The sequence below is a fragment of the Ailuropoda melanoleuca genome, chromosome 14 (assembly GCF_002007445.2).
Source record: "Ailuropoda melanoleuca isolate Jingjing chromosome 14, ASM200744v2, whole genome shotgun sequence".
Classification (NCBI taxonomy): domain Eukaryota; kingdom Metazoa; phylum Chordata; class Mammalia; order Carnivora; family Ursidae; genus Ailuropoda; species Ailuropoda melanoleuca.
In genome coordinates this window covers 40518408-40545482 of record NC_048231.1, presented here as the reverse complement: position 1 = coordinate 40545482, position 27075 = coordinate 40518408, and the positions used below count along the sequence as shown (strand labels likewise).

Here is a 27075-nt window from a genome sequence, read left to right as displayed (position 1 = left end):
AAAAAGTATCTACAGTTATATCTTAACAAACACTAAAAAGTGTCTAAATGAATACCACATTTTTAAAAATCATACTTTAAGCACACTGCCACATAGAGCGTCTCTTACCCTCTCTCCTTCATATCCAAGTTATCGAACATCTGGATCAGGGAGACAGCAACTTCATATACATCCTTAGTAATCATCGGCTCCTCCAGGACACAAGGAGGAAGCTAAACACAGTAAAAGAAAAGGCTGGAATATCACAACAGGACTACGAGGGGATTCTGGGGTTAGAAGGGTGACTCTCTTCAGTATACCACTGTAACAAATACCCCAATAAAAAGTATCATTGGCAGCAGAGATGCGAACACTTGCTGAGTGTCAGGCTCTCCTCAAGGCTCCCACACCCATGGCGCGTACTACTGCATCCCTGCCCTGTCACCGGAGCAAGGACGGAGTCATAGGACAAGCACACAGAAGTGAAACGTCTGTCCAGAAACCTAGTTTGCAGACAGAATAAGTTGCTCCAAATGTGTATGGAGCCCAGGGGAGTTTCTGATCCCAGCGCCAGCACCCCTCCCCTCTGTCAAACAGCTATCTCAACAAGCCCTGAGAGGTCAACACCACCATAGTCACAAGGGCCAGGAACAGGGAATATCCCAGGTACGTCTGCCAACTTACCGTAAGGATATAACCATGTCATCCAGCCGCCAAGGTTTAGGAGGTCACTAGACTACTTTCATTTTTTTCATGTTTTTTAAAATTTAAGCTCGATTAATTAACATATACCGTATTACTGGTTTCAGAGGTAGAGCTCAGTGATTCATCAGTCTTATATAACACCCCCTGCTCATTACATCACGTGCCCTCCTTCATGCCCATCACCCAGTTACCCCATCCTCCCGCCCACCTCCCCTCCCTCCAGCAACCCTCAGTTTGTTTCCTGTGATTAAGAGTCTCTTATGGGGGTGCCTGGGTGGCTCCGTTGGTTGAGCAACTGCCTTTGGCTCGGGTCATGATCCCAGGGTCCAGGGATCGAGCCCCACATCAGGCTCCTTGCTCAGGGGGGAGCCTGCTTCTCCCTCTGCCTCTGCCTGCTGCTCCTTGTTTATGCTTCTCTGTCAAATAAATAAAATCTTAAAAAAAAAAAGTCTCTTATGGTTTGTCTCCCTCTCTGATTTCACCTTATTTTATTTTTCCCTCCCTTCCCCTATGATCCTCTGTTTTGTTTCTTAAATCCCACGTATCAATGCAATCATGATAATTATCTTTCTCTGATTGACTTATTTCACTCAGCGTAATACCCTCTAGTTCCACCCACACTGATGTATATGGTTAAGTATTCATCCCTTCCGATGGCTGAATAATATTCCATTGTATATATACACCCCATCCTCTTTATCCAGTCATCTGTCGATGGCCATCTCAGCTCTTTCCATACTGTGTATTAAAACAAACCCCACTGAGCCCACATAATTTAAAGCCACCCTCCAGGCACCTCTGCAGAATGCAGGGGCTCAACCACAGGAGCAAACCCCCGATGGAGATGGCATCACCGGTCTGAGCTGACAGCTTCGTGGGGCCAAAGCCACCACTACATAAGCCTCTCTCTACAATATGCAGCACAACAGAAACCGGATAATATGCACAAAATCTATTTCATAACCATATTGGGTTTTCTTGCACCAAGAGTAAGAAGGTTTTTTTTTAATCATTTTACTTATCAAGTACTATGTTCCAAGGCATTGTTTTTGACTTTCTGAAAGACACATCAGAAGTGTACGGGGGTGGGGGGAGGCGCCTGGGTGGCTTAGTCTAAGCGTCTGCCTTCGGCTCAGGGCGTGATCCCGGAGTCCTGGGATCGAGCCCCACATCAGGCTCCTCCACTGGGAACCTGTTTCTTCCTCTCCCACCCCCCCTGCCTGTGTTCCTTCTCTCGCTGGCTGTCTCTCTCTCTGTCAAATAAATAAATAAAATCTTTAAAAAAAAAAAAAAAGAAGTCTACGGGGGTAAGAAATTAGCCACAAATGCAAACTTTTTTTCCAATTTTTACAGTAAATTAAGTCAAATAGTAATAAACCATTTTTCATCATTATTACAATCCTACTAATGTAAGTATGATAAACTGACTTTTCTTTAATCAGTAATTGTGAAGAAGCATGCCTAATAAATCCATTCTTGTTGTTCAACCTTTACCTGAAATCACTTTCTACTTTATCCAAACAATAACCGTAACACAATTGTACAAAATAGAAATAGAAAAAAAGCATAATTTTCACAAACTCCAATGTAGCATTCAGATCCATCTAGAACTGTTTTCCTATACACAAACCACAGAAAAGGCATGCCATCAATTCAAAAGTATTCAGAGTTCTAGAAGCCAAGCCCAAAGAATATTGTTTAAACAGCATGCTAAGACACCGAACATAACCATGTTTTCTCCAAGAAGGCTTCACACAGGTGACAAAGCAAATACAAGTAAGTAGGTCATGGGCTGACCGCCCCACTGTTCAACTTGTCTCCCTCCACGTGCAAGAGTCAGAGGCAAACAACAGACAAGGCCTCCACTTTCCTGGATGGCCGGGGTGATCAGAGGACACAGGCAGATTCTGTCCGCAGAAAGCTCTGCCAAAAACAACGCGGGGGAACAGGGACAGAAATGTGGAGGAAAGCACTTTCATTCCCATAGGTGGAACCGGGGACACTCGTTCCCCCCCTCGAGGAGGACCTTGTCAACAGAAGGAGGCAAAAGCCCCGGTGTGTGTGCCGCACGCAGAGACGCTGGAGCCCCACACGCCTGCCACTGCACCCCAAGCCGGCCGCGCCCAGGCCAGCTGGCTCGTCCCAGGAGGAGCGCGGAGACGTGTGCAGGAATGGGCACTGCAGATGGTAGGAAACGAACGGCCAAGGCAGCCGGGCACCCGGATGGAGCAAGAAGGGAATTTCCACCTGCCTCACACCATCCTCACCATCCCGTTACACGCTTACGGCACACCTGGAAACAGGAGGCCCAAAACTCCACACGGGGAGCTGTGGGCTGGGCCGCGCTCTACGTCTGGACTCAGGCTGAAGGTCACAGAGGCCCCTCCACTGCCTTGTCAGAGGGCACAGTTACCTTTTATGTATTTTCTAGGGGTGGGGTGGGTTTGTTTAAGAAAAAAAAAAACCAGCAGAAAATAATGAAAAGGACTCTTCAAAGTTCGTTGAATAGAAAAGTCAGAGTTGGCAACAGAAGGACGAGAAGGGCAACAATGGCCCCAAGGGAAGGATGACTTCCAAGAAAATCAAAGTGGCCAACAGCGTTGAATAGTACAGAGAGGTCAAGATAAGTGCAGGGCTGTGGGCTCTCGACTTAAAGGAGGTCCCTAGTGATTCTGGCAAAAGCCATCGCAGAGCAGGGGCACTGGGGCCAGACCACGATGAATATAAGGCAGAGAAAACACTGGGTGTTTTGACAACGTTTGGCAAAAGCTGTGAGAAACATGGGACCTAATGAGGAAGCTTTTTAAGATGAGAGAGACTCGGTTCTGTTTAAATGAGGACAAGATGATTACACTTTTGCAACAGAGCTTTAAGTCAGATTGTGATGCCACCCACTTTGGTTTTCTTTTTCAACATTCCTTGGGCTATTCGGGATCTTTTCTGGCTCCATACAAATTTTAGGACTGTTTGCTCCATTTCTGTGAAAAAAGTTAGTGGTATTTTGATAGGGGTTGCATTGAACGTGTAGATTGCTCTAGATAGCATAGACATTTTCACAATATTTGTTCTTCCAATCCATGAGCGTGGAACATTTTTCCATTTATTTGGGTCTTCCTCCATTTCTTTTGTGAGTGCTCTGTAGTTTGCTGAGTACAGATCCTTTGCCTCTTTGCTTACATTTATTCCTAGGTTATCTTATGGTTTTGGGTGCAACTGTAAATGGGATCGCCTCCTTAATTTCTCTTTCTTCTGTCTTGTTGTTGGCGTATAGAAATGCAGCTGATTTCTGTGCATTGATTTTATATCCTGTCATTTTACTGAACTCCTGGATGAGTTCTAGCAGTTTTGGGGTGGAGTCTTTGGGTTTTCCACAGAGTATCCTGTCCTCTAGGAAGAGTGAGAGTTTGACTCCTTCTTTCCCGATTAGGATGCCGTTTATTTCTTTTTGTTCTCTGACTGCTGAGGCTAAGACTTCCAGTACTATGTTGAACAGCGGTGGTGATAGTGGACATCCCTGCTGTGTTCCTGACCTTAGGGGAAAAGCTCTCGGTTTTTACCCACTGAGAATGATATTTGCTGTGGGTTTTTCATAGATGGCTTTTATGATATTGAGGTATGTAACCTCTATCCCTACACTGTGGAGAGTTTTAATCAAGAGAGGATGCTGTACTTTGTCAAACGTTTTTTCTGTGTCTATTGAGAGGATCATAGGTTCTTGTCCCTTCTTTTACTAATGTAGTGTATCACATTGATTTGCAATGTTGAACCACCCTTGCAGCCCAGGAATAAATCCCACTTGGTCGTGATGAATAATCCTTTTAATGTACTACAGGATCCCACTGGCTAGTATCTTGGTGAGAATTTTTGCATCCATATTCATCAGGGATATTGGTCTGTAATTCTCCCTTTTAGCGGGGGTCTTTGTCTGGTTTTGGAATCAAAGTAATGGTGGCCTCATAGAAAGAGTTTGGAAGTTTTCCTTCCATTTCTACTTTTTGAAACAGCTTCAGAAGAATAGGTATTAATTCTTCTTTAAATGTTTGGTAGAATTCTCTTGGGAAGCCATCTGGCCCTGGGCCAGATTGAAAGTTGGGGGATTTTTGATCACTGCTTCAATTCCCTTGCTGGTTATGGGTCTGTTCAGGTTTTCTATTTCTTCCTGTTTCAGTTTTGGTCATTTATACATCTCTAGGAATGCATCCATTTCTTCCAGATTGCCTAATTTGTTGGCATACAGTTGCTCATAATATGGTCATGTAATTGTATGTCTTCGGTGTTGGGTGTAAATCTCTCCTTTTTCATTCATGATTTTATTTATCTCAGTACCTTTCTCTTTTCTTTGTGTTAAGTCTGGCCAAGAGTTTACCAATCTTACTAATTCTTTCAAAGAACCAGCTCCTAGTTTATCTGTTCTACTGTTCTTTTGGTTTCTATTTCATTGATTTCTGCTCCAATCTTTATTAATTCTCTTCTGCTGGGTTTAGGCTTTATTTGCTCTTCTTTCTCCAGCTCCTTTAGGTATAAAGTTAGGTTGTGTATTTGAGATCTTTCTTGTTTCTTGAGAAAGGTTTGTATTGCTAAATACTTCCCTCTTGGGACCACCTTTGCTGCATCCCAAAGGCTTTGAACCATTGTGTTTTCATTTTCATTTGTTTCCACGAGTTTTATTTTTTAATTCTTTAATTTCCTGGTTGACCCAATCATTCTTTAGTAGGATGCTCTTCAGCCTCCATGTATTTGAGTTCTTTCCAAATTTCCTCTTGTGATTGAGTTCTAGTTTCAAAGCATTGTGGTCTGAAAACATGCAGGGAATGATCCCAATCTTTTGGTATCAGCTGATACCTGATTTGTGACCCAGGATGTGATCTATTCTGGACAAGTTCCATGGGCACTAGAGAAGAATGTGTGTTCTGTTGCTTCAGGATGGAATGTTCTGAATGTGTCTGTAAAGTCCATCTGGTCTAGTGTGTCATTCAAAGCCCTTGTTTCCTTGTTGATCTTCTGCTTAGATGATCTGTCCACTGCAGTGAGTGGGGTGTTGAAGTCTGCTACTACTGTATTATTATCAGTGTGTTTCTTTAATTTTGTTATTAATTGGTTTATATCATTGGCCTGCTCCCATGTTAGTGGCATATTTACAACTGTTAGATCTTTTTGTTGAACAGACCCTTTAATTTTATGGGATAGTGTCTCTCTTCATCTCTTATTACAGTCTTTGGTTTAAAATCTAATTTTCTTTTTTTTTTTTTTAAAGATTTTATTTATTTATTCGACAGAGATAGAGACAGCCAGCGAGAGAGGGAACACAAGCAGGGGGAGTGGGAGAGGAAGAAGCAGGCTCATAGCAGAGGAGCCTGATGTGGCTCGATCCCATAACGCCAGGATCACGCCCTGAGCCGAAGGCAGACGCTTAACTGCTGTGCCACCCAGGCGCCCCTAAAATCTAATTTTCTGATAGAAGGATTGCCACCCCAGATTCCTTTTGATGTCCATTAGCATGATAAGTGGTTTTCCACCTCCTCACATTAAATCTGGTGTCTTTGGGTCTAAAATGAGTCACTTGCAGACATCATATGGATGGGTGTTGTTCTTTTTATCCAATCCAATACCCTGTGTCTTGTGATTGGAGTATTTAGCCCATTTACATTCGAGTAACTACTGAAAGACACGAATTTAGTGCCATTGTATTTTACCTGTACAGTCCCTGTTTCTGTATATTGTCTCTACTCCTTTCTGGTCTATGTTACTTTTGGGATCCCTTTTAATATTTCTTGTAGGGCTGGTTTAGTGATCACAAATTCTTTTAGTTTCTGTTTGTCCTGAAAGCTTTTTATCTCTCCTATTTTGAAGAACATCCTACCTGGATCAAGCATGCTTGGCTGCATATTTTTCTCATTTAGCATCCTGAATATATCATGCCAGTCCTTTCTGGCCTCCCAGGTCTCTGTGGATAGGTCTGCTGTCAGTCTAATGTTTCTACCCTTGTAGGTTACAGACCTCTCGTCCCGAGCAATTTTCAGGGTTTTCTCTTTGTCTCTGAGATTTACAAGTTTCATTATTATATGTCATGATGTTAATCTTTTTTTATTGATTTTAAGGGGTTCCCTGTGCCTCCTGGACTTGGAAGCCTGTTTCATTCCCCAGATTAGGGAAGTTCTCCTCTATAATTTGCTCCAATGTACCTTCTGCCCCTCTCTCTTTCCTCTTCTTCTGGGATCCCAATTATTCTAAAATTGTTTCACTTTATGGTATCAGTTATCTCTTGAATTCTTCCCTCATGATCCAGTAGCTGTTTATCTTTTTCTCAGCTTCTTTATTCTCCATCATTTTGCCATCTATATCACTAACTCTCTCTTCTGCCTCATTTAACCTAGCAGTTAAAGCCTCCACTTTTTATTGCATCTCATTAATAGACTTTCTGATTTTGACTTGATTAGATTTTAGTTCTTTTATTTCTCCAGAAAAGGATTCTCTAGTGTCTTCTATCCTTTTTTCAAGCTCAGCTAGTATCTTTATAATCGTAATTCTGAACTCAGTTTTTTTTTTTAAAGATTTTATTTATTTATTTGACAGAGAGACAGATAGCCAGAGAGGGAACACAAGCAGGGGGAGTGGGAGAGGAAGAAGCAGGCTCCTAGCGGAGGAACCCGATGTGGGGCTCAATCCCAGAGCACCGGGATCACACCCTGAGCCAAAGGCAGACGCTTAATGACTGTGCCACCAAGGCACCCCATGAACTCTAGTTCTGATATCTTACTTATATCCATACTGATTAGGTCCCTGGCAGTCAGTACTGCCTCTTGTTCTCTTTTTTGAAGTTTTTCCATCTTGTCATTCATGCAGAAAGTGGAAGCTTTTCTATCTGTATCATCAAGACAGTATTGTACTGGCACAAAAAGAGACACATAGATCAGTGGAACAGAAGAGAGAACCCAGAAATGGACACTCAGGTGCCTGGGTGGCTCAGTTGGTTAAGCAACTGCCTTCAGCTCAGGTCATGATCCTGGAGTCCTGGGATCGAGTCCCGCATCGGACTTCCTGCACAGCAGGGAATCTGCTTCTCCCTCTACCCCTCACCCTGCTTGTGATCTATCTCTCTCTCTCTCAAATAAATAAATAAAATCTGGAAAAAAAAAAAAAGAAATGGACTCTCAACTCTATGGTCAACTCATCTTCGACAAAGCAGGAAAGAATATCCAATAGAAAAAAGACAGTCTCTTCAACAAATGGTGTTGGGAAAATCGGACAGCCACATGCAGAAGAATGAAACTGGACCATTTCCTTACACCATACACAAAAACAGACTCAAAATGGATGAAAGACCTAAATGTGAGACAGGAATCCATCAATATCCTAGAGGAGAACAACAGGCAGCAACCTCTCTGACCTTGGCTGCAGCAACTTCTTGCTAGATATGTCTCCAAAATCAAGGGAAACAAAGGCAAAAATGAACTATTGTGACTTCATCAAGATGAAACGCTTTTGCATAGCAAAGGAAACAGCTGAAAAAACCAAAAGACGACCGACAGAATGGGAGAGGGTATTTGCAAATGATTTAACAGATAAAGGGCTAGTATCCAAAACCTATAAAGAAATTTTCAGACTCAACACCCAAAGAACAAATAATCCAATCAAGAAATGGGCAGAAGACATGAACAAAATCTCTCCAAAGAAGACATACAAATGGCCGATAGACACATGGAAAAAATGCTCCACATCACCGGGCATCAGGGAAATGCAAATCAAAACCACAATGAGATACCACCTCACACCAGTAAGCATGGCTAAAATTAACAAGTAAGGAAACTACAGATGTTGACGACAATGCGGAGAAAGGGGAACTCTCTTACACTGTTGGTGGGAATGCAAGCTGGTGCAGCCACTCTGGAAAACAGTATGGACGTTCCCCCAAAAGTTGAAAATACAGCTACCCCATAATCCAACAATTGCACTACTGGGTATTAACTCCAAAGATACAAATGTAGTGATCCAAAAAGGCCCCTGCACCCTAATGTTTATAGCAGCAGGACAGATGAATGGATAAAGAAGATGTGGTTCATATATACAATGGAATACTACTCAGCCAACAACAAAAAAAGATGGTATCTTGCCATCTGCAACAACATGGTTGGAACTAGAGGGTATTATGCTAAGTAAAATAAGTCAATCAGAGAAAGACAATTATCATATGATTTCATTCATATGCGGAATTTAAGAAACAAAACAGAGGAGCATAGAAGAAGTGAGGAAAAAATTAAACAGGACAAGATCAGAGAGGGAGACAAACCATAAAAGACTCTAAATTACAGTAAACAAACAGAGTTGCTGGAGGGGAGGGGGGTAGGCAGATGGGGTAACTGGGTGATGGACATTACAGGAGGACCCGAGATATAATGAGTGCTGGGCATTATACAAGACTGATGAATCACTGACCTCTACCTCTGAAACTAATAATAAACTATACATATTTAACTGAATTTAAATTTTAAAAACTTAAAAAAAAAATAAATGGGGACAAGAAAGGGACAGAAGAGAAGGAGCTAGTTAAGGTAAAGCAAGGAGGGGGAACAGTGAAACAGAAAAGGTCCCTAAGAAGGTGGGAAGGGAGAAAGGCTGGGTGTTTCTCCTAGTGAATTAGATAGTACACCCAGGTACTATGATGGCAGCCGTAATAATAAAATAAGAATTTTAACCAAAGTCCTCTGACTCCAAAAACCATATAGCAGAATCTATACAAAACACAACTTTAGTAAGGCTTAAAGTTAGTATCTAGTTAGGTCTTAATTATTCATTCACTGAAATATTTACTGAGCACCCATTAAGGACCACAGTATTTGGTATAGAATGCTAAAACCAAGTATACTCCAGCCTGCAGAACATAAGCCGCTGGTTGGTGAGCAGCCCTGGCTGCCCAGAGCGTGCGGGCTCAGAGGGCAAATGCTCAGGCCTGACCCAGCTCCTCAGCACGTCCCTAAGTAATCACCTAAATGATTCCAACACTTAACGGCCAGTTGAAGAGAGACTGGTAAACCATTGCTACTCTCACATTCCAAAATGGGTCAGAAAATGCAAAAAAAAAATTTTTTTTAAGAAAATGCAGCATTTGTAAATATGATAAGTGCCCTCTTCTCCACCTTGAATGTGGGCTGCATTTAGTGACTTTTTTCCAAAGAGCAAAGAAGAAGACATGTCCTTCCTTACCCTGTTTACATCTCACTAGGAGTGACAGGCAATGAGCAAAAGAACAACCCAAACATATATACAACGTGTGCGCACGCACGCACGCACACACACACACAAAGAAAAAGAAAGGGGCAGTAACATTACAGGGGAGAAGTCTGGCAAACACTTCCTTGGCCAGGAGATCAAGGCCAGCATCACCAGGGATGAGCCATGCTGGTGGTCACGACATGACACTATAGGACTTCAGCCCTGTGGTCTTCCTCCACGAACACACAGCCCCAAGACTACTCTCGAGTAAAACATCAGAAAAATTCTAATAGTGGGCCATCCTACAAATTTACCTGACCGGTACTCCTAAAAACTGAAAGGTCCTCAAAAATAAGAAACATCTGAGAAACCATCAGCCCAGAGGAGCCTAAGGAGACATGACAACTCAAAGCAATGTGGGATCCTAGGATAGAAAAAAGGAAATTAAGGAAAAAACAGTAAAATCTAAATAAATACAAGTTTAGTTATAGTAATATAACAGTTTCTTTGTTCTGACAGTTTTTTTTTAACACTACGAACTAAATGTGAACTATAGAATCTAGGTGACAGATATGGAGGTGTTCATCATAAAATTCTTTTAATTCAGGTTTTTGAAGTCTGTCACTTAAAAAGTTGAATAAACAAGACGTGCTACATTTTAATGGCCATCACTGGCCTCCCTCCGACATAATTAGATTTGACAAAATGTGTCTTCTTATATTAGGTGGAATCTAGCCAGCCAACTCACTGTAGTCATGGCTACTGTTTACGTCCACATCACAAATGTTTGTAATAAAAGTCAAACTCCTATACAGAACAATTTGGCCCCATCCATCAAAATTACAAATGCATAAACCATCTGACCCAGCAATTCCACTTCCAGGAACTTATTTTCTAGGAAGGCCTCACCTACACAGGGGTCTTCAACGGGGGCAACTTACTCCCCAGGGATTATCTGGAAACATTTTTGGTTGTCACAATGGGGGGCCTACTTGCACCTAGTGGGTCAAAGCCAGAAATGCTGTTAAACATCCTACAGTGAATGCACAGGGCAGCCTCCGCCCCACAGAACTGGCCCAAAATGTCAACAGTGCTGCTAAGGCTGGGAGAGCGCGGCCTCTAAGATACACTGTCACGTGTGCAGAGCTGTTCTCCCGCAGCACTGGTTTTAATATGAGAAGCCCGGAGGGGCGCCTGAGTGGCTCAGTGGGTGAAGGAGCAGACTCTTGGTTTCAGCTCAGGTCGTGATCCCAGGGTCCTCGGACGGAGCTCCGTGTCCAGCTCTGCCCTCAGAGAGGAGTTGGCTCCCTCTTCTTCTGCCCCCCCCCCCAAATAAACCAATAAATAAATCTTAAAAAAAAAAAAAAGCCCAGAAACACTAGCAATTAGTGAGCTACAGAATGGCATATGCCCTTGAAAGAACAGACTATAGCTCTAAAAAGAGAATGAGGAAACTATATATTAACAAGAAAAGGCGTGAAGAGGTGAGTGGGAAGGCGAGGTGCACATGGAAGGAGCACTGCCCTTTCTGTAAAGGGAAACCAGTGTATTTGCATTTGGTCGCACGGACACACCAATTTATGGAACGCTTTCTAAGAAATCAGTAACAGTGGTTTCCTCTCGTTGGCAGGGAAGCTGGGCTGAGGGGCAGGAGTAGAAAGGAGACAGTTGACACCTGCTCATACTTTGTGATTTTCAAATCCTGTGAATGTATCACCCACATGAAAATAATTTGGATTCAACTACAGCTATTTGTAAGAATATATTATCACAGTCCTTTACCGCAACAATACGTCTCTCCTGCAGTCTCGAGCAGTCAAGTTTATATTAAAAGCAGCAGTATAGGGGCGCCTGGGGGCTCAGTCAGTGAAGCGTCTGTCTTCAGCTCAGGTCATGATCTCAGGGTCCTGGGATGGAGTCTCGTATCATCGTATCATCGGGCTCCCTGCTCAGCGGGAGCCTGCGTCTCCCTCTCTCTGCCCCTCCCCCCTCTGCTTGTGCTGTCTCTCTCTCGTTCACTCTGCTGTCTCTCTCAAATAAATAATTCTTTAAAAAATAAAAGAAGCAGTTTAATCAAAATAAAATTTGAAATTAAATTACCTCCCAACCCCACCTGAATCTACAATTCAGGAGATGACAAAAATCTGATGTTTTTCATCAACAAAGTATAAAGCCAGTGCAATGATTTTCACCAGAATATACAACATGAGTGTTTATACACTCACAGTTTACAACAAACAGTGGAGGTTCCTTCCATTCATTCTTCTCCAGCCCCCCGCCCCCCCCCACACACACACAATCTTCCAGCTTGGACTTCAGGCTCTGCTACGGCCTTAACAACTGCCAGGGATGAACGCAGGCTGAAGAAGCAATGCGCGCCAACGTACCCTGCCATGATGAATGTGCCCCAAATCATCGAGATAATACTCTTCAATTGAATGGGGCTTTCCTTCCACTTCAAAAACATATGCGGGGTTCATCTTGTTCTGAACAGGAACAGCAAAGTAATCTGCAAACTCCTTGCAGTTGATGGTGGCCGACATGAGGATCACCTACGATCAAAAGAAACCGTGACGACGGACAGCCGTGATAATAACTGACGTGAAGTACTGGCAAAATGCCAAGCTTGTCTTCTGCTTTAATAATTCTCAAAACTTCAGCAGAATACACTGACTTAATCTCTAGTGTAATACGAATTATTGCAGTTTGAATGCTCGGAAATACCACCTTTTGTTACTTCAATTATTTACTACCCTATGATTTTATCAAGTGAGAAACTCCATGTCTAATAAAGCTAAATTATAAGCATTTATCTAAAAGGAAACTTTGTAACAGGAAACAAAGGTAAAACAGAGTAAGTTACTAGATGAGGTGTTACAGGAAAGGGAGGGAGGAGAGCAGCAGAGGCAGACACGGAGTCAGGAGACCTTGGTTCTACACTGAGAGGAACCAGTCCAGATCTGAGCAGGACACAGAGGTGTGGGGACCCACCTCAGGTGTTGGTTTTGCCAGAAAGCCAACAGGAGATGACACATTTAAGAAACTCAGCCATGAAAACCAGGAGCAGCGCCCACAGCACACTAGATGTGCCCCAGATAAGGCAGCAGCTCAACGAAGGATGTCCACCATCCGCCAGCCTCGGAAATGCTCCCCAGGGGTAAACACAGCTCTCCGCCGGCTGCTGACTACCTGCTGCGTGCTGGCAAGTAGGCTCTCCTTGGTGCACATCTCAGCAGAGAAGCAACAACTTTATACAGGCACTATCAGCAGTTAGTGGGCATATGAAACATGCCTATTTTCTCCTTTGACATTAGATCCAAAGGGTAAAAAGCATATTAACCAGAATTCACTTTAAGATGAAATGCCCAATGTTGGAAGGAAGGCTCAGAGAAGCCACATGGGTGTAAGAGTGGCCTCCAAGAGGCACACCAGTCACAGCACATGATCCCTACGCTGTCTTCCAAAGGACAGTGAGGTTAATGACGCGCAGGGCCTTTGTTAAGGCAGCATGCAGACATCAGGCAAAATCGGACTGCTCAGGGCAACCAAGATTCCACACTGCCACCAGCCTCTCCTCCAAACAGACAGCTTGGCAGCCTGCCCAAGACACCTGCCTATCCAGGGTGGGACTGGGCTGAGCGTGGTCAGCCAGCAGTGGCAGCAGGGACAGCACACGGGTCTGTGTGGCAGAAGGGAAAACCTGCAGGCCCATCTGCCCACAGTCCAGAATCTAAGTCTCTGAAAGCAGCTCTCTTTTTAAAAAGTAATTTAAAAAAATAATTTTTGAACATTTCAAAAAACTTAGTACAATGCCATCTAGAGCTTGACTTCTAATTTCTTGGCCCAGAAAATATTTTGCTTCATATGTTTCTTAATAAATCAAGAAAATATTGCAACTAACCAATGGTTTCCTACGATTTATATGACAGATACCCAATTCCTGACCATTTTCAGCAATGTGGTAGACTTTTTAAAATTCACTAGTACTCTTAGTTCTCTTTCCTACTGAAAACTAAAAAAACGTAATGAAGTCAATATCTAAAAGTAGAAAGGTTACAGTCTTAAAATGACAACCAAGAAAGGCCTCAATGTGTTGACCAATCTTATGTCATCTTTTAAGAGTCCAAAAGGGAGTAAGACAGCCAAATTCCTGTATTCTTTTTACAATCACCTCGAGCAATAAGACAGCCACGTGCAAATTTCAGGTTCCATTCATTTAGCGCCCACCAGGTGAGGGGCTTGGGGGCGGGGCAAGGAGAAGAAATGCTTCCCTAAGCAAATAAATGGATGACAGGCTAGAAGACAAGACACTTGATGTTTAGAAAGCACTTGCTTTCCAAGAGCAGCAAACCCTGTCACAGCCCTTTACGCGATGATGCCACACCCCAACCACCGCTGCTCTTCAGAAAGCTGTCCCCACACACAGGGATGGCCTGTGTCCAGAATGCATAATTATTATAACCCCTCATTATTCTGGTCTGGTTCACACCTTGCTCCTTTTAGTTCACATAAAATCCAAACAATGCTCACCATCCCCACGGACTTTCAGTTAACTCAAAACGTAAGTCTCTACAACAGCAGCGCGTATAACCCCTCTCAAGGTTCCACGGCCTCTGGTGCTGTTTTTAAAACAGAGATTGCAGATGTATTCACATACCTTCAAATTGTGGTAATTTCTCAACCAAGAACAGTGCTCCAACACCCAGCATTTCATCAGAGTCAACCATTACTACACCATTTTCTGCCTGGAGAAAATTTTAGAATTGAATGCAACATAATAACCAAAAAGTATTCCATACTCTGACCCTACGAAGATGCCCGAGCCAGCTTCCTAGCAAAATGTGGAGAAGTACACATGACAACAAATTTTAAGAGTCACTGCTTTCAACTGTGTCTGTAAAAACAAAGAGAAATAAAACTAAATGATAAACCTTAACCCTAAATATTTCTGTTACTCATAAAATCAGATTTACCTTCACAAAACGTGAATTTGTTCTTAAAAGCTTGCGGACTACCAACAGCAGGAAATCCATTTCTTCAGTTCGCTCATGTACCTACAAAATAAAAAGCAGGGCACCCCACATATCAAGCAACACATGCATGACTCCGAACAATGGTGGGAAGCGGTTTTAATGGTGCACCCAGGAGGCTGGGGACAAATCTGCTCTCTCTGCTAAAGGCAATTCCTTGGGACTGATATACTCCCAGTGAAGAGGAAGCCAGGAACACTGGCCCGCAAATGAGAGGGCACGGGAGAAGTGTGTGGGTCACTGTCTGCCCCCCTCCACCATGCTTCTCTTTGGGGTCCTACTGGCATTTGGGCAGAGTAATGTTTAGCATCTTTGGGTCTGCCCCTTCAATGCCAATCATGCCCCCGGCTCACTATAACAACCAGAATCACCCCCACCCATCCCCAGCACAGAGAACCACTGGACCAGCCTCCCCGTGCTATCCCTGGCCAGTCACACACTTTTGCCTTGGTCTCAAGTTACACTTAGTTTAGCAAGTAAGTTCAGGGTGAAAGCTGTTGCTGGGCAGCACTGTACCCTGTCCATGTGCAGAGCTGTGGCTCCCAAGGGTGGGCAAGGGTTGGCTCTGGAACAGTCAGACCAGTCAAAAGCAGGGAAAGCAGACTCAGGTCAGGAGCTGAGGGCACCAGTGTGAGCTGCAGGAGCACTGGGGAAATGGTGTCAAGGGGGACACCCTGGGTTGTTCACTCAAAGCTCTACTGCTCAGGGAAAGCAGCTACTTTCCCCCCTCCTCAGGGGGGAAGCCCTTCAAGCAGAGCCCACCTAAGGCCCCGCAGCTCCCTCAGCCTTCCCCATTCTGCCTGCCCCAGCCCAGTGAACAGCAAAGGGTTGGGTCATGTGGGGCTGTTTTTTCACAAGAACTCCGTTCCTTGGTCACTTAGCCAGGATACCTCATTGCCTAAGGGGACAGGAAGAGTCTATTCTGGGACATTTTGCTGCCAAAGTGGAGAGACTAGCTACGGAGTCTGAAAAAGGGAGCTTTCTTCCCCTCGACGTAGAAGGCCCAGTCACTTATTCTACAGCAGTGTCTGTTCCAGGTCCTACTCCTTCTCCTCACTCCCCGCTGAAGGGGAGTGGGGAAGGAGAACGGAGAAAAGAAAAGAAAACAAAAACAAAAAGCAGCTGAAAGCCATGCCCATGGCTAGAAATCCTAGAAACACCATCATAAATCTAATTCTTATTTTGTCCTATCATCAGACTCCAGAACATCTCCTCAACACAAGCATTCCCTGCTTGAGAAGGAAAACTGCTCTCTTCAGTGAAGAGCCCCAAAGTGACATCTCCTCAGCGTTCAGCTCCCTGCGACCTGCACACTCTGACTTTAATGACCCAGCTTCTCCCTGGGTTCTCGAGGCCACCCTGCCTGCTCTTCCGCTCTGAGGACCCCAGTCACCCCTCTCTCCCCAGGATGCCCACAGCCCTCTCCCTGCCACTGGCCTTCTCCGTAGCACATAAACACACATACCTCAGCAGGTATCTGTCTCCACAGGAGACTGGCTGAAAGGAGAAACCTCGACTTAGCTGTCTTTATAACCTCGGCACCTGATGAGGCAGGTACTGAAAAAATCTTCTTGAATGAACGGCTTACCTGAAACTAGTTTATTATTTTTCAAGAGCTGCGAAGTTAAAAACCTTATCATCCCATTTGCAACTGCCTGGCCACCTTCAACCTTTGCTCTTAGATTTCCTTTGAAATTCAATCATCCCACACAACAGGAACAATATTGTTTATAAACCTAAAATGTCAAGGATAATCCAATCCAATCTTTGCTGAAGCAAATACTTAACAGCGTGCCCACTCGGTGCTGGCGATGCAGCAGGGCCAGAAGCTGCTGTAACAGAGCAACAAGGCAGTTCTGTGCTGGGACCAGTCCCCTGCAGAGCGAGCTGAGAGTGGCCAACTCATGCTCAGCTCTTATGGCATAGCTTCAGCAAAGAATGACATCCATAACAAAGGTGGACGGCTGCGTCCTCATCACTCAGGTACGTGTGTACAAGCAGCCCACTTAGGCAGTCAGAAAGACAGTGGACACACAGAAAATACACAGGGGCGCCAGCAGCAGAGCTCTGGAGTAAACTGCCCAGGGTGAACCCCACCAGGCTCAGTGAGTGGTGATTACTGTGAACTCGGCAAAGCCACCTTTGAGCACAGCGCCCATGAAATTTGCATTTCCTCTTTTCCTAATCCAAAGACACTCAAAAATGCCAAAAATCATAAAGAAAAATCCTGAACCATGCTGCAACGTCACACTATTTTGCGAAGAACAAGAGATCATTTTCCTACCTTCTACTCTCCTAAACACCCCCGTGGTAATTTAAAACCATGTTTGGGGCGCCTGGGTGGCTCAGTCGGTGAAGCACCTGCCTTCGGCTCAGGTCATAATCCTGAGGTCCTGGGATCATGCCCCACATCTGGCTCCCTGCTCAGCTGGGGAGCCTGCTTCTCCCTCTCCCTCTGCCCCTCCCCCATACTTGTGCACACACGTGCTCTCTCTCTCTCTCCTCTCAAATAAAATCTTTAATAAAAATTAAAAAAAACCTCTTCTCAAATAAATAAAATCTTTAAGAAATAAAAATAATAAAACCACGTTTAACTGTACACGAGCTAGCAAATGCGCCCACTCAGCTCCACCTGATGTATGTGTTAGTGTTATTGATGACCGCACACGTTTCAAGAGAGTGAAGAGACCTGACCCCTCCACAGCCGAAACCCGACGGTTTCATTTCAGCCTCTGTCTTCAGCCCCATCTCTAACCTTCCACAAATTTATCTCTTTGCTGCTGTTTCTCATGCCTCAAGAAGTAAGTAATGCTTCTTAAGGCATAATTACTGGGGTTTAAAACTTAAGAATTTGGGGTGGAGGCATTTCCAAAACTCCTGGGAAAATTGTCTGAATACAACATCCTCCCACCTCAAAAAATTCTTGTTTAAAATAGAAACAGGGGCGCCTGGGTGGCACAGCGGTTAAGCGTCTGCCTTCGGCTCAGGGCGTGATCCCAGCGTTATGGGATCGAGCCCCACATCAGGCTCCTCCACTATGAGCCTGCTTCTTCCTCTCCTACTCCCCCTGCTTGTGTTCCCTCTCTCGCTGGCTGTCTCTATCTCTGTCAAATAAATAAATAAAAATCTTTAAAAAAAAATAAAATAAAATAGAAACAAAATCAATTAAATATTTGATCCTGAGCAATGCCTAGAAAGGTAAGACTGGAACAAAGACAGACTCTTCACTTGAACTTTTTTAGAAAGGAGAATAGATCAGTATCTTACATATACTTTATTGATTTTGTTAAAAGACACTATTATCCTTGTTTTACTAAACAGAAAGTATCTGCGATGCACACAGAATACCTACATACGATGTCTGATGGGGCTAACACTCTACACCAGGGGTCAGCAGACTGTCCCTGCAGAAGGCAGACAGTGAGGATGTCCAGCCCTGCAGCCACGCCTCTCTTCCGCACAGTGCAGCAGCACCCATCAACAAGCAAGCAGAACTGTGTTCCAATAAAACTTTATTTACAAAGGCAGGTGCCAAATTTGGCCTGCAAGCTGCAGTCTGCCAACCCCACCCTAAACAAGGAATGCGGTCACAGTCCCCAACCTCCAAGCCTGCATTTCAGAATAAGAGCAAAACAGAAAAATCAACATTCATGAATAGAATAAGGCAGATACAGACCCACAGTACTTTACGACACTTTACAAGTAGGGAACATTTACAGTAATTTGCAGTGTTCTCTTCTAAAATAGGAACATGAATATCAGAGCAGAGCCGCGTAAAAGTACTTACTTCATCAATGAAGACATGGGTGAATTCCATCAAACTCTTAGCACTAACAATTTTCTGAAGTAGGACCCCTGTTGTCATATAAATTAACTTGGTGTCCTCTGTTGCTATTTTCTCTAACCCTACCTAAAAGTAGGGAAGGAAAAGAGAAAGGAGAAAACTTTCAGGTTTAAGTGGTTTGCATTTAACTACCGAAAAAGACTATGTCCATTTATTACTGGAGATAAGAAAAGGAATAAAAAATATAGAACTTAAATTAAAACTATTGTTCTTGGAGCGCCTGGGTGGCTCAGTTGGTTGAGCATCTGACTCTTAATCTCAGCTCAGGTCTTGGTCTCAGGGTCATGAGTTTAAGTCCCACGTTGGGCTCCACGCTGGGTGTGGAGACTACTTAAACATAAACAAAAACTGTTCTCAAGTTGATTTTTTTTTCTTTTTCAGGGGGTGGGGGGAATATGGCTTATCTAGTCATATCTCATCTGTATCATTTTTATGTTAAGATAACAGTGGATGAAGACATCTATATACAAAAAAAAATTATAAAAGTCATGAGTCTGAGAATTCTCACTTCTTTCTTGTTCAACTGAGAAACTGAAGTTATTATCAAGAAATTCAGCTTCACTATTTTGGGGGGCACCTGGGTGGCTCAGTCAGTTAAGAGTCCAACTCTTGGTTTCGGCTCACGTCATGATCTTCAGGGTCCTGAAATCAAGCCACATACCCAGCTTCATGCTCAGCACGGAGTCTGCTTGTCCCTCTCCCTCTACTCTTCACACTACTCGCACACATGCTCCCTCTCACTCTCATTGGAATGAATACATAAAATCTTTAAAAGAAATGGCTAAGAAATTCAGTTTCACTATTTTTTTTAAATTACACCACAGTTCTGCTCTGTAAGCAATTGGTTTCATTTCCATTTCCAGCAGAAAGTAACCACATCCTATCATCAACTTCTATAGAATAAAAAATCCACAAGGAAAGAGATGGCTCGCTCTCAGTCTCACCTGATAGCCCACCAGACCACCCAACATCCAGGCTCGCTCTTTACTGATCCATCTGGCGATACTGCTGGCCCCTATCTTCCGGGGTTGGGTCACAACGATGTTGCAGTAGGCAGAGCGCTGAATATAATGATCCAGGATATACTGTGGGAGCTGAGTACTTTTACCACTACCCGTGGCGCCATGTATAATTACCACAGAATTACTTTCTATCAGAGAAATAACCTAGAATTAAAAAAAAAAATTCTTTTGAAATTGCCACAAAATTAACGACGACACACAATATTACCTATAAGCCAAAAACTATCTTAAGAGGATGTTCAGGATTTATCTTCTTTGTATCTTTAAAAGTTAAATTATTACCTAACCATCTAAATAGCACAAAAGAGAGCAAAAAGGCTACAAATGGCTGCTACTCTGAAAACCAATCCACCCAATGAGCACAGGAACTGCTAACGGCCACAGAAAGCCAGGCCGGGTCAGCCACAGTGCTCCAGGCCTCCACATCTCCATGTAAAAATGAAAACACCTGGGGCGCCTGGGTGGCTCAGTCAGTTGAGCAGCTGCCTTTGGCTCAGGTCATGATCCCAGGGTCCTGGGACTGAGCCCTGCTTGGGGCTCCCCGCTCAGCGGGAGTCTGCTTCTCCCTCTGCCTCTGCCCTTCACCCTGGCTTGCGTTCGCGCTCTCTCTCTTAAAAAAAAAAAGATGAAAACACTCACGGATTTCTATAGTTTCTGCTAAGTCTAAAGGTCTATTACTTTAAAATTTTGTAATGAATCTTATGTAATTCTCCTGAGAAACATGAAAGCACTGCTGTTATCCTCAAGTGGTTTTAAATTCTTTTTCTTTTTAAATATTTTATTTATTTATTAGAGAAAGAGCGCGCGCACATGCGTGGGTGGGCGCACGCACAAGTAGCAGGAGCACCAGAGGCGGAGACAGAAGACTCCCCACTAAACAGGGAGCCTGATGGGGGGGGCTCTATCCCAGGATCCTGGAATCATGACCTGAGCCGAAGGAAGACACTTAACCGACTGAACCATCCGGGCTCTGGTTTTAAAATTTCGTTTGAAATTCTGCAGACAAATTTTCAAACAATTAACTTCCACTGTTCCACTTACAGACTGTACGGAGCATTTTTAAAACTCCAATCTAATTCCTAACCACCACTCCCCGACTAAATTTATCTAAGCTCTTCTCTCTCTGGCAATTGCTGTGGTCAGAGAATATAAATTGAGTATAGGCCTCTAAAAATTAACAAAGAATACCTAGTCCATAAAAGTTTATGGCTCACTAAAATAAAACAAAGCTTAAATTTGGAATATTTATGGTTTAGTTTTATTTGTAACTGATACTTCTACTAGTATATTAAAGGTTTCAACACACTCACTTCTGACCTGGTTTAATAATGTGTAACTAGTTAAAAGCATAATCAGCAGGCTGCGATATCTGGCCTAGCATTGTTTAAAAAATGATATATCAATGACTGATCAAATCAATTAATAGGCCAGTGGAATGCTAGCGAGAACTGTGGCCAGGGGGCATTATTACTTTACAAAAAGACCTGGCAGTGAGGTTTTGTTCATGAAGCAGCTCTCCTGGGGACAGCAGAGGTGTTTACGTATAGCTACCTCAGAGGAGGGAAGGCTAAACAAATGAAAGCACAGCCAAAAGGAAGATCATCAACACGGTTATTGTGCAGCCCAGCACATGCTCCTCTGGCTGCCCCGAAGTCTGGTACAAGCCAGGTGTGCTTGCCTGGCACCTCATCACTCTCAAACTAAAATCCAAAAAGTTGGGCCTCAGACATGTATTCAAACAGGAGAATTATATTATGACAAAGTAACTTTACCTCTTCCTTACATCGATTTATAGGCAAATCAGGATATTTATAATTCGTCTCTGGGATGCAGGTCACATTGCTTAATTTAGCCAAAGATGGCCTTGGACCTATATTCAGACAAAACAACAAATACAATGCTATTAAGTATCTTAAAAAGGAAAAGGTAAACAATCCAACATTACGTCTAATCTATATATACAGCATATACATGCACACACACACAAAGGCCAAGGTACATTCTACAGGCCAACAATGCAAGCAGGGTAACCAGTAAATTCCCTCAGTGCCCACTATTAATCATTTATACAAGCTGAGCGATTCTTACACCTCCATCACAGCCATCAACGTGGTAGGCTTAGCACCACCTTCTAAGATGAAAGACCTGCAAAGCACAGTACTTATCACCTGAGAATGGTACCATGAAAACTGGTAAAAGGACACCTTGTTTAAAATGGCATCAGGAGGCCGGCAAGGGGCAGAGCTCACGCCACGCACTGACCACTGCAGACCCAACAGAAAGACACACCCCTTGCTCATGGATACTGTGTTACCATCCCAGCAGGAGGAAGGAAGGTTTCCTCCTGCCCTGGCAACAGCCCAGCCAATGAGACAGTCACGGCTCAACGGCTCAGCCAATGGGAGAGAGTCCCAGCGCATCCAATGACAGACTATCATGGCCCAGCCAATGAGAGACTATCACAGTCCAGCCAAAGGGACAGTCACAGCCCAGCCAATGACAGATGGTCCAGCCTAGCTAATGACAGACTATCATGGCCAATGAGAGACTATCACGGCCCAACCAATGAGAGGCTCTCACGGCCCAACCAAAGGGAGACAGTCCCAACCCAGCCAATGAGAAACCTCTATACTTTGCGCTCCCAGCTTACTCCAATAGACTTTCCGTTTACATCAGCCCCACTCTCCCCACCCCCCAAAAAAAAGCGCCTCCTTTGCTGTGTTCTCAGGCTTTTCCATAGCTTCCTTGTCCTGGACTGAAATTGTTATTATTCCCAGATAAATCCATCTTTTGCTGGTAAAATAACTGGCAGTTTTATTTTTTAAGGTTAACAGTACTAAAATGGTTAGCTTAAAGAACAAATTTTTATTTGAAATATAAAAGGTACCAGTTTGTTAAGTGCTAGTTTCTTACTACTAAAATAAATTAGACACCAAATACCACTGACGAACTACAGGTACCCTGAAAAGCAGCAACCCGACTCTGCTAAAGACGGACAACGCAGCGCCCTGACCATGATCACCCTCCTGTGAATACACCCCCACCCTCCAGCAATGCTGTAAATTCTGGACCTCAGCTCATCACTTGACAGATTGACAAGTCATCAAAATTCACAGGATACAAACCTCCATTGGGAAATAAGTTTTTACTTCCAAAGCAAATACTCTTCCGACGTTCCCACCTCTTCCAAATTTAGAGCTCGTTCCCCTTCCTCAGTATCTCCCCCAACGTCCCACCTTCCCTTTTCCTCCCAGCCCTTCATTTCTCTGCCCCAACATCTCCTTCTCCTGTGTTTTGCCATAGTCTCTTCCCACCTGATACATATATTGTTTCATAACTAATATAATAAATAATTAAAATATAGCTATTCTCCTATATTTGAATCAAGGTGTGTAGTACTTGTTCCAAATTTTAAAAACAAATACACCTGGGGCGCCTGGGTGGCACAGCGGTTAAGCGTCTGCCTTCAGCTCGGGGCGTGATCCCGCGTTATGGGATCGAGCCCCACGTCAGGCTCCTCTGCTATGAGCCTGCTTCTTCCTCTCCCACTCCCCCTGCTTGTGTTCCCTCTCTCGCTGGCTGTCTCTATCTCTGTCGAATAAATAAATAAAATCTTTAAAAAAAAATACACTAGACTTCTTGTAATCTCTCAGAACAAAGGTAGCTTTTTTGTGGACAACAGCGCTCTTCCTAGGGCACCAGGGGCCACAGCCACAGAATTCTCCAAATCCTGCCCTCAGCTCTCTGATCTGGTCAGTGCACAACTGGCTGTAGGACTCTCAAAAACATGCATTCTTCTTCCATTCTCCTGTCTCACTTTCCTCCCATAAATCTCAGCTTTTAAGGAACTCCAACACCAATGCCACCCTGTTTTCCCAAGTGGTACACCTACCCCTGGTCTCACCCCTCCAGAAGGCTCTCTCAACTAAGGAGTCCTTAGAATTAACCACACTACCTGCCAAACATTGAGTTGGAGCAAAATGCAATGCCTGACAGTTCCTGATTCTAAAATGGTTAACAGTTCATTAAATTACTCCGAACTCTGAATGGTGGCTGGGTATCCAGGCCAACCCACAAATATAAGAACTCAAATATTTACAAAAATAGGGGAAAAATAAACACATTCCCATGCTTGATGCTGGTTGGTTTATCAATCTGGTAAAAGGCCACTTTTAATGTAATACAGAAGAGGAATGAGAATCCACACAGCAGCAGGGCCTTCTGAGCTGGGACACCACTGCAAGATAGAAGAACAAGCAGTATGGACAGAGTGGGATTGAGAAATGCAGGAGGAGCTCTGCAAAAAGGCACCAAGGTGGCAAAGACTCTTAGAATTACAGAAAGGCAGCAGCTATGTTCTTTGCTAAGAGACTTTAAGACGTAGTTCACTGTGCTGCTAATGGAGCCATTACTTTGACAACATTGATGTGACTTACAGTCCTTGATTACATGCATTTTGAAGGCTGCTACTTAAAGACAAGAAATCTTACAAGAAAAAAATACTGAAAGTCTTAACTCTATTGTCTAAACCCTAGCCCTTCCTCCACAGAACACAAACCCAGTTGGACGTTTCTAGGTCACTGGCTGAAGCACAGCCAGCACAAATCAAGTCCTGCCTCCACGTCCACCGCCAGAGGGGGACAGGAAACCAAACAGGGAAATGTTCACGGCCACATGGCTCTTTCATCTGTGCATCAGCAACAAAACCAAAGGGAGGTGACCAGGAAAAGCATCACTGGTTAAGTTCTCAAAGAAAAGAAAATGGATAATTCAGGGAAAATCAGCAAACTACACATGGCAAAGTGTAATTCAAAAGTGCCATAAGAAATACGTCAAGCTGAAAATTCACTGTTTTTATTTTCCTATTATCGTTTTATCCTAAGTTATTAACATTAAAATGTTTTACATGAACTGGAAAAAACTGGAAACCATAAAAACTGCTAGTTTCTCTTCATTAAGCCACCCCACCATATTCTCATCAAGCATATATAAAAATCTAAACAAAAAAATTCAGCAGTTAGGGGTTCCAAACAGTATATAATGGATTTGAACTGGAGAATGTAACATCTAACATTTATTTACTTAAAATGTAGAAACTGTACTTTACAGAATATAAGTTTAATTAGAGCATTACTGATTTAACCATGAAATTAAATCCTCAAAGTAAGTCACTACATATCACTTTTTCAAGTATGGCAAGGCATTCTGAATGCAAAATTAAACTTAACGTGTTTCCCTCTGCAGTTATTCTATATTCCACCCAGGCCATTCTCTTAAAACCAAAAGAAAAGCTATGATTGGGATGGAAACAACAACTAAAAATATCACCACATGAAAAGGGTGGTAACTTTAAATCACGAGCCAAAGACACCATCCCAGGACAAACTCAAAACCGTTGTAGGAAAGCAACAGAGGGACGCCTGGGTGGCTCAGTCAGTCAAGCGACTGCCTTCGGCTCAGGTCATGATCCCAGGGTCCTGGGATCGAGCCCCTCATCAGGCTCCCCGCTCAGCAGAGAGGCTGTTTCTCCCTCTGCCTGCCACTCCCCACTGCGTGTGCTCTGTGTCAAATAAATAAATAAAATCTTTATTAAAATAAAAAGGGAAAGCAACAGAAACAATTTGGGACCAGGCTCAATCAATTCAGAAATGCCATTAGATCTCAATTTTTCTAAAATTATTTACCTTTATATAAAACAATTCTAATGCAATTTATAGAAACTCACTGAGTGTGCATTCAGAATTTATATTTAGAAATGATTTTTTTAGGGGCGCCTGGGTGGTGCAGTTATTAAGCGTCTGCCTTCAGCTCAGGATAGGATCCCAGTGCTCTGGGATCGAGCCCCACATCAGGGTCCTCTGCTACGAGCCTGCTTCTTCCTCTCCCACTCCCCCTGCTTGTGTTCCCTCTCTCGCTGGCTGTCTCTGTCAAATAAATAAATAAAATCTTTAAAAAAATGATTTTTTTAATTTAAATTCAATTAACATATAGTGTATTATTAGTTTCAGAGGTAGCATTCACTGATTCGTCAGTTGCATACAACACCCAGTGCTCATTCCATCAAGTGCCCTCCTGAATGCCCATCCCCGACTTACTCCACCCCACCCTCCACCTCCCCTCCAGTAGCCCTCAGTTTGTCTCCTACAGTTAAGAGTCTCTCATGGAGAATCCATACTGTATGATTATATAAACTTCTAGAAAACTCAAATCTACAGGAACAGATCAGGTTACCTTGGGACATGACCACGAGTGTGTTGTGAAGTAAGGGGTGGGGAGAGGCAGAAGGGATAGGTCATAAAAGAACCTGAAAACACTTTCAGGGTGAGGACTATGCTCGTTATCTTGATCGTGCTGACAGTTCCAGGAATGTATACATAAGTCAAAACTTATCAAATTGTACTCTTCTGTATGCGCGGTTTATTGTATGTTGATTATACCTTAATACAGCTATTTTGAAATAAAAAATTATTTTAAAAAGTCTCTCATGGTTTGTCTCCCTCTCTGATGACTTCCCATTCAGTTTTCCCTCCCTTCTCCTATGATCCTCTGTGCTGTTTCTTATATTCCACATGAGTGAAATCATATGATAATTGTCTTTCTCTGACTTATTTTGCTCAGTGTATTACCCTCCAGTTTTATCCACATCGATGTAAATGGTGGGTGTTTATCCTTTCTGATTGCTGAGTAATATTCCACTGTATATATGAACCACATCTTCTTCATCCATTCATCTGTCGATGGACATCTAGGCTCCTTCTACAGTTTGGCTATTGTGGACATCGCTGCTATGAACATTGGGGTGCATGTGCCCCTTCTTTTCACTACGTCTGCATCTTTAGGGTAAATACCCAGTAGTGCAATTGCTGGGTCATAGGGTAGCTCTACTTTCAACTTTTTGAGGAACCTCTACACTGTTTTCCAGAATAGCTGCCCCAGCTTGCATTCCCACCAACAGTGTAAGAGGGTTCCCCTAGAAATAATTTTTAAAACCACTTACTTAGATGAAGTAATACCTGTATCACACCAAAATCAAAAGAATTTGAAACAAAGTATTTTTTAACTGGATATAACCTGCAGTGTGGGACTGGAGGTATGGGTGTAATCTCCTGGCTTTAATACAGACCAACCCAGAGACAGAAACATGCGCACACATGTGTTAACCTCCTCTCTCTTCCCCAGTGCCCCAGAGGCACTTCAAAACATGGAGCAGCACCTTCCTGCTTCCTATGGCCTTCTCCTCTCTCGCCCCATCCAACCCATTATCACACCCTGTGCAGTCCATCCC

At 43.4% G+C, this 27075-nt stretch overlaps 1 protein-coding gene across 1 annotated transcript in view; it reads right to left on the bottom strand.

Moving 5' to 3' along the window:
• TDRD9 (tudor domain containing 9) overlaps positions 1-27075 on the bottom strand; it is a 114757-nt gene that overhangs the window by 68001 nt on the left and 19681 nt on the right. The window contains exons 3-8 of the mRNA XM_034642919.1: positions 21563-21660; positions 19713-19934; positions 18712-18834; positions 14868-14948; positions 12282-12446; positions 109-212 (exon numbers count right to left, since the gene is read on the bottom strand). Of these exons, the coding sequence (XP_034498810.1) occupies positions 109-212; positions 12282-12446; positions 14868-14948; positions 18712-18834; positions 19713-19934; positions 21563-21660 (793 nt within the window). The remainder of the gene's footprint in view (positions 1-108; positions 213-12281; positions 12447-14867; positions 14949-18711; positions 18835-19712; positions 19935-21562; positions 21661-27075) is intronic.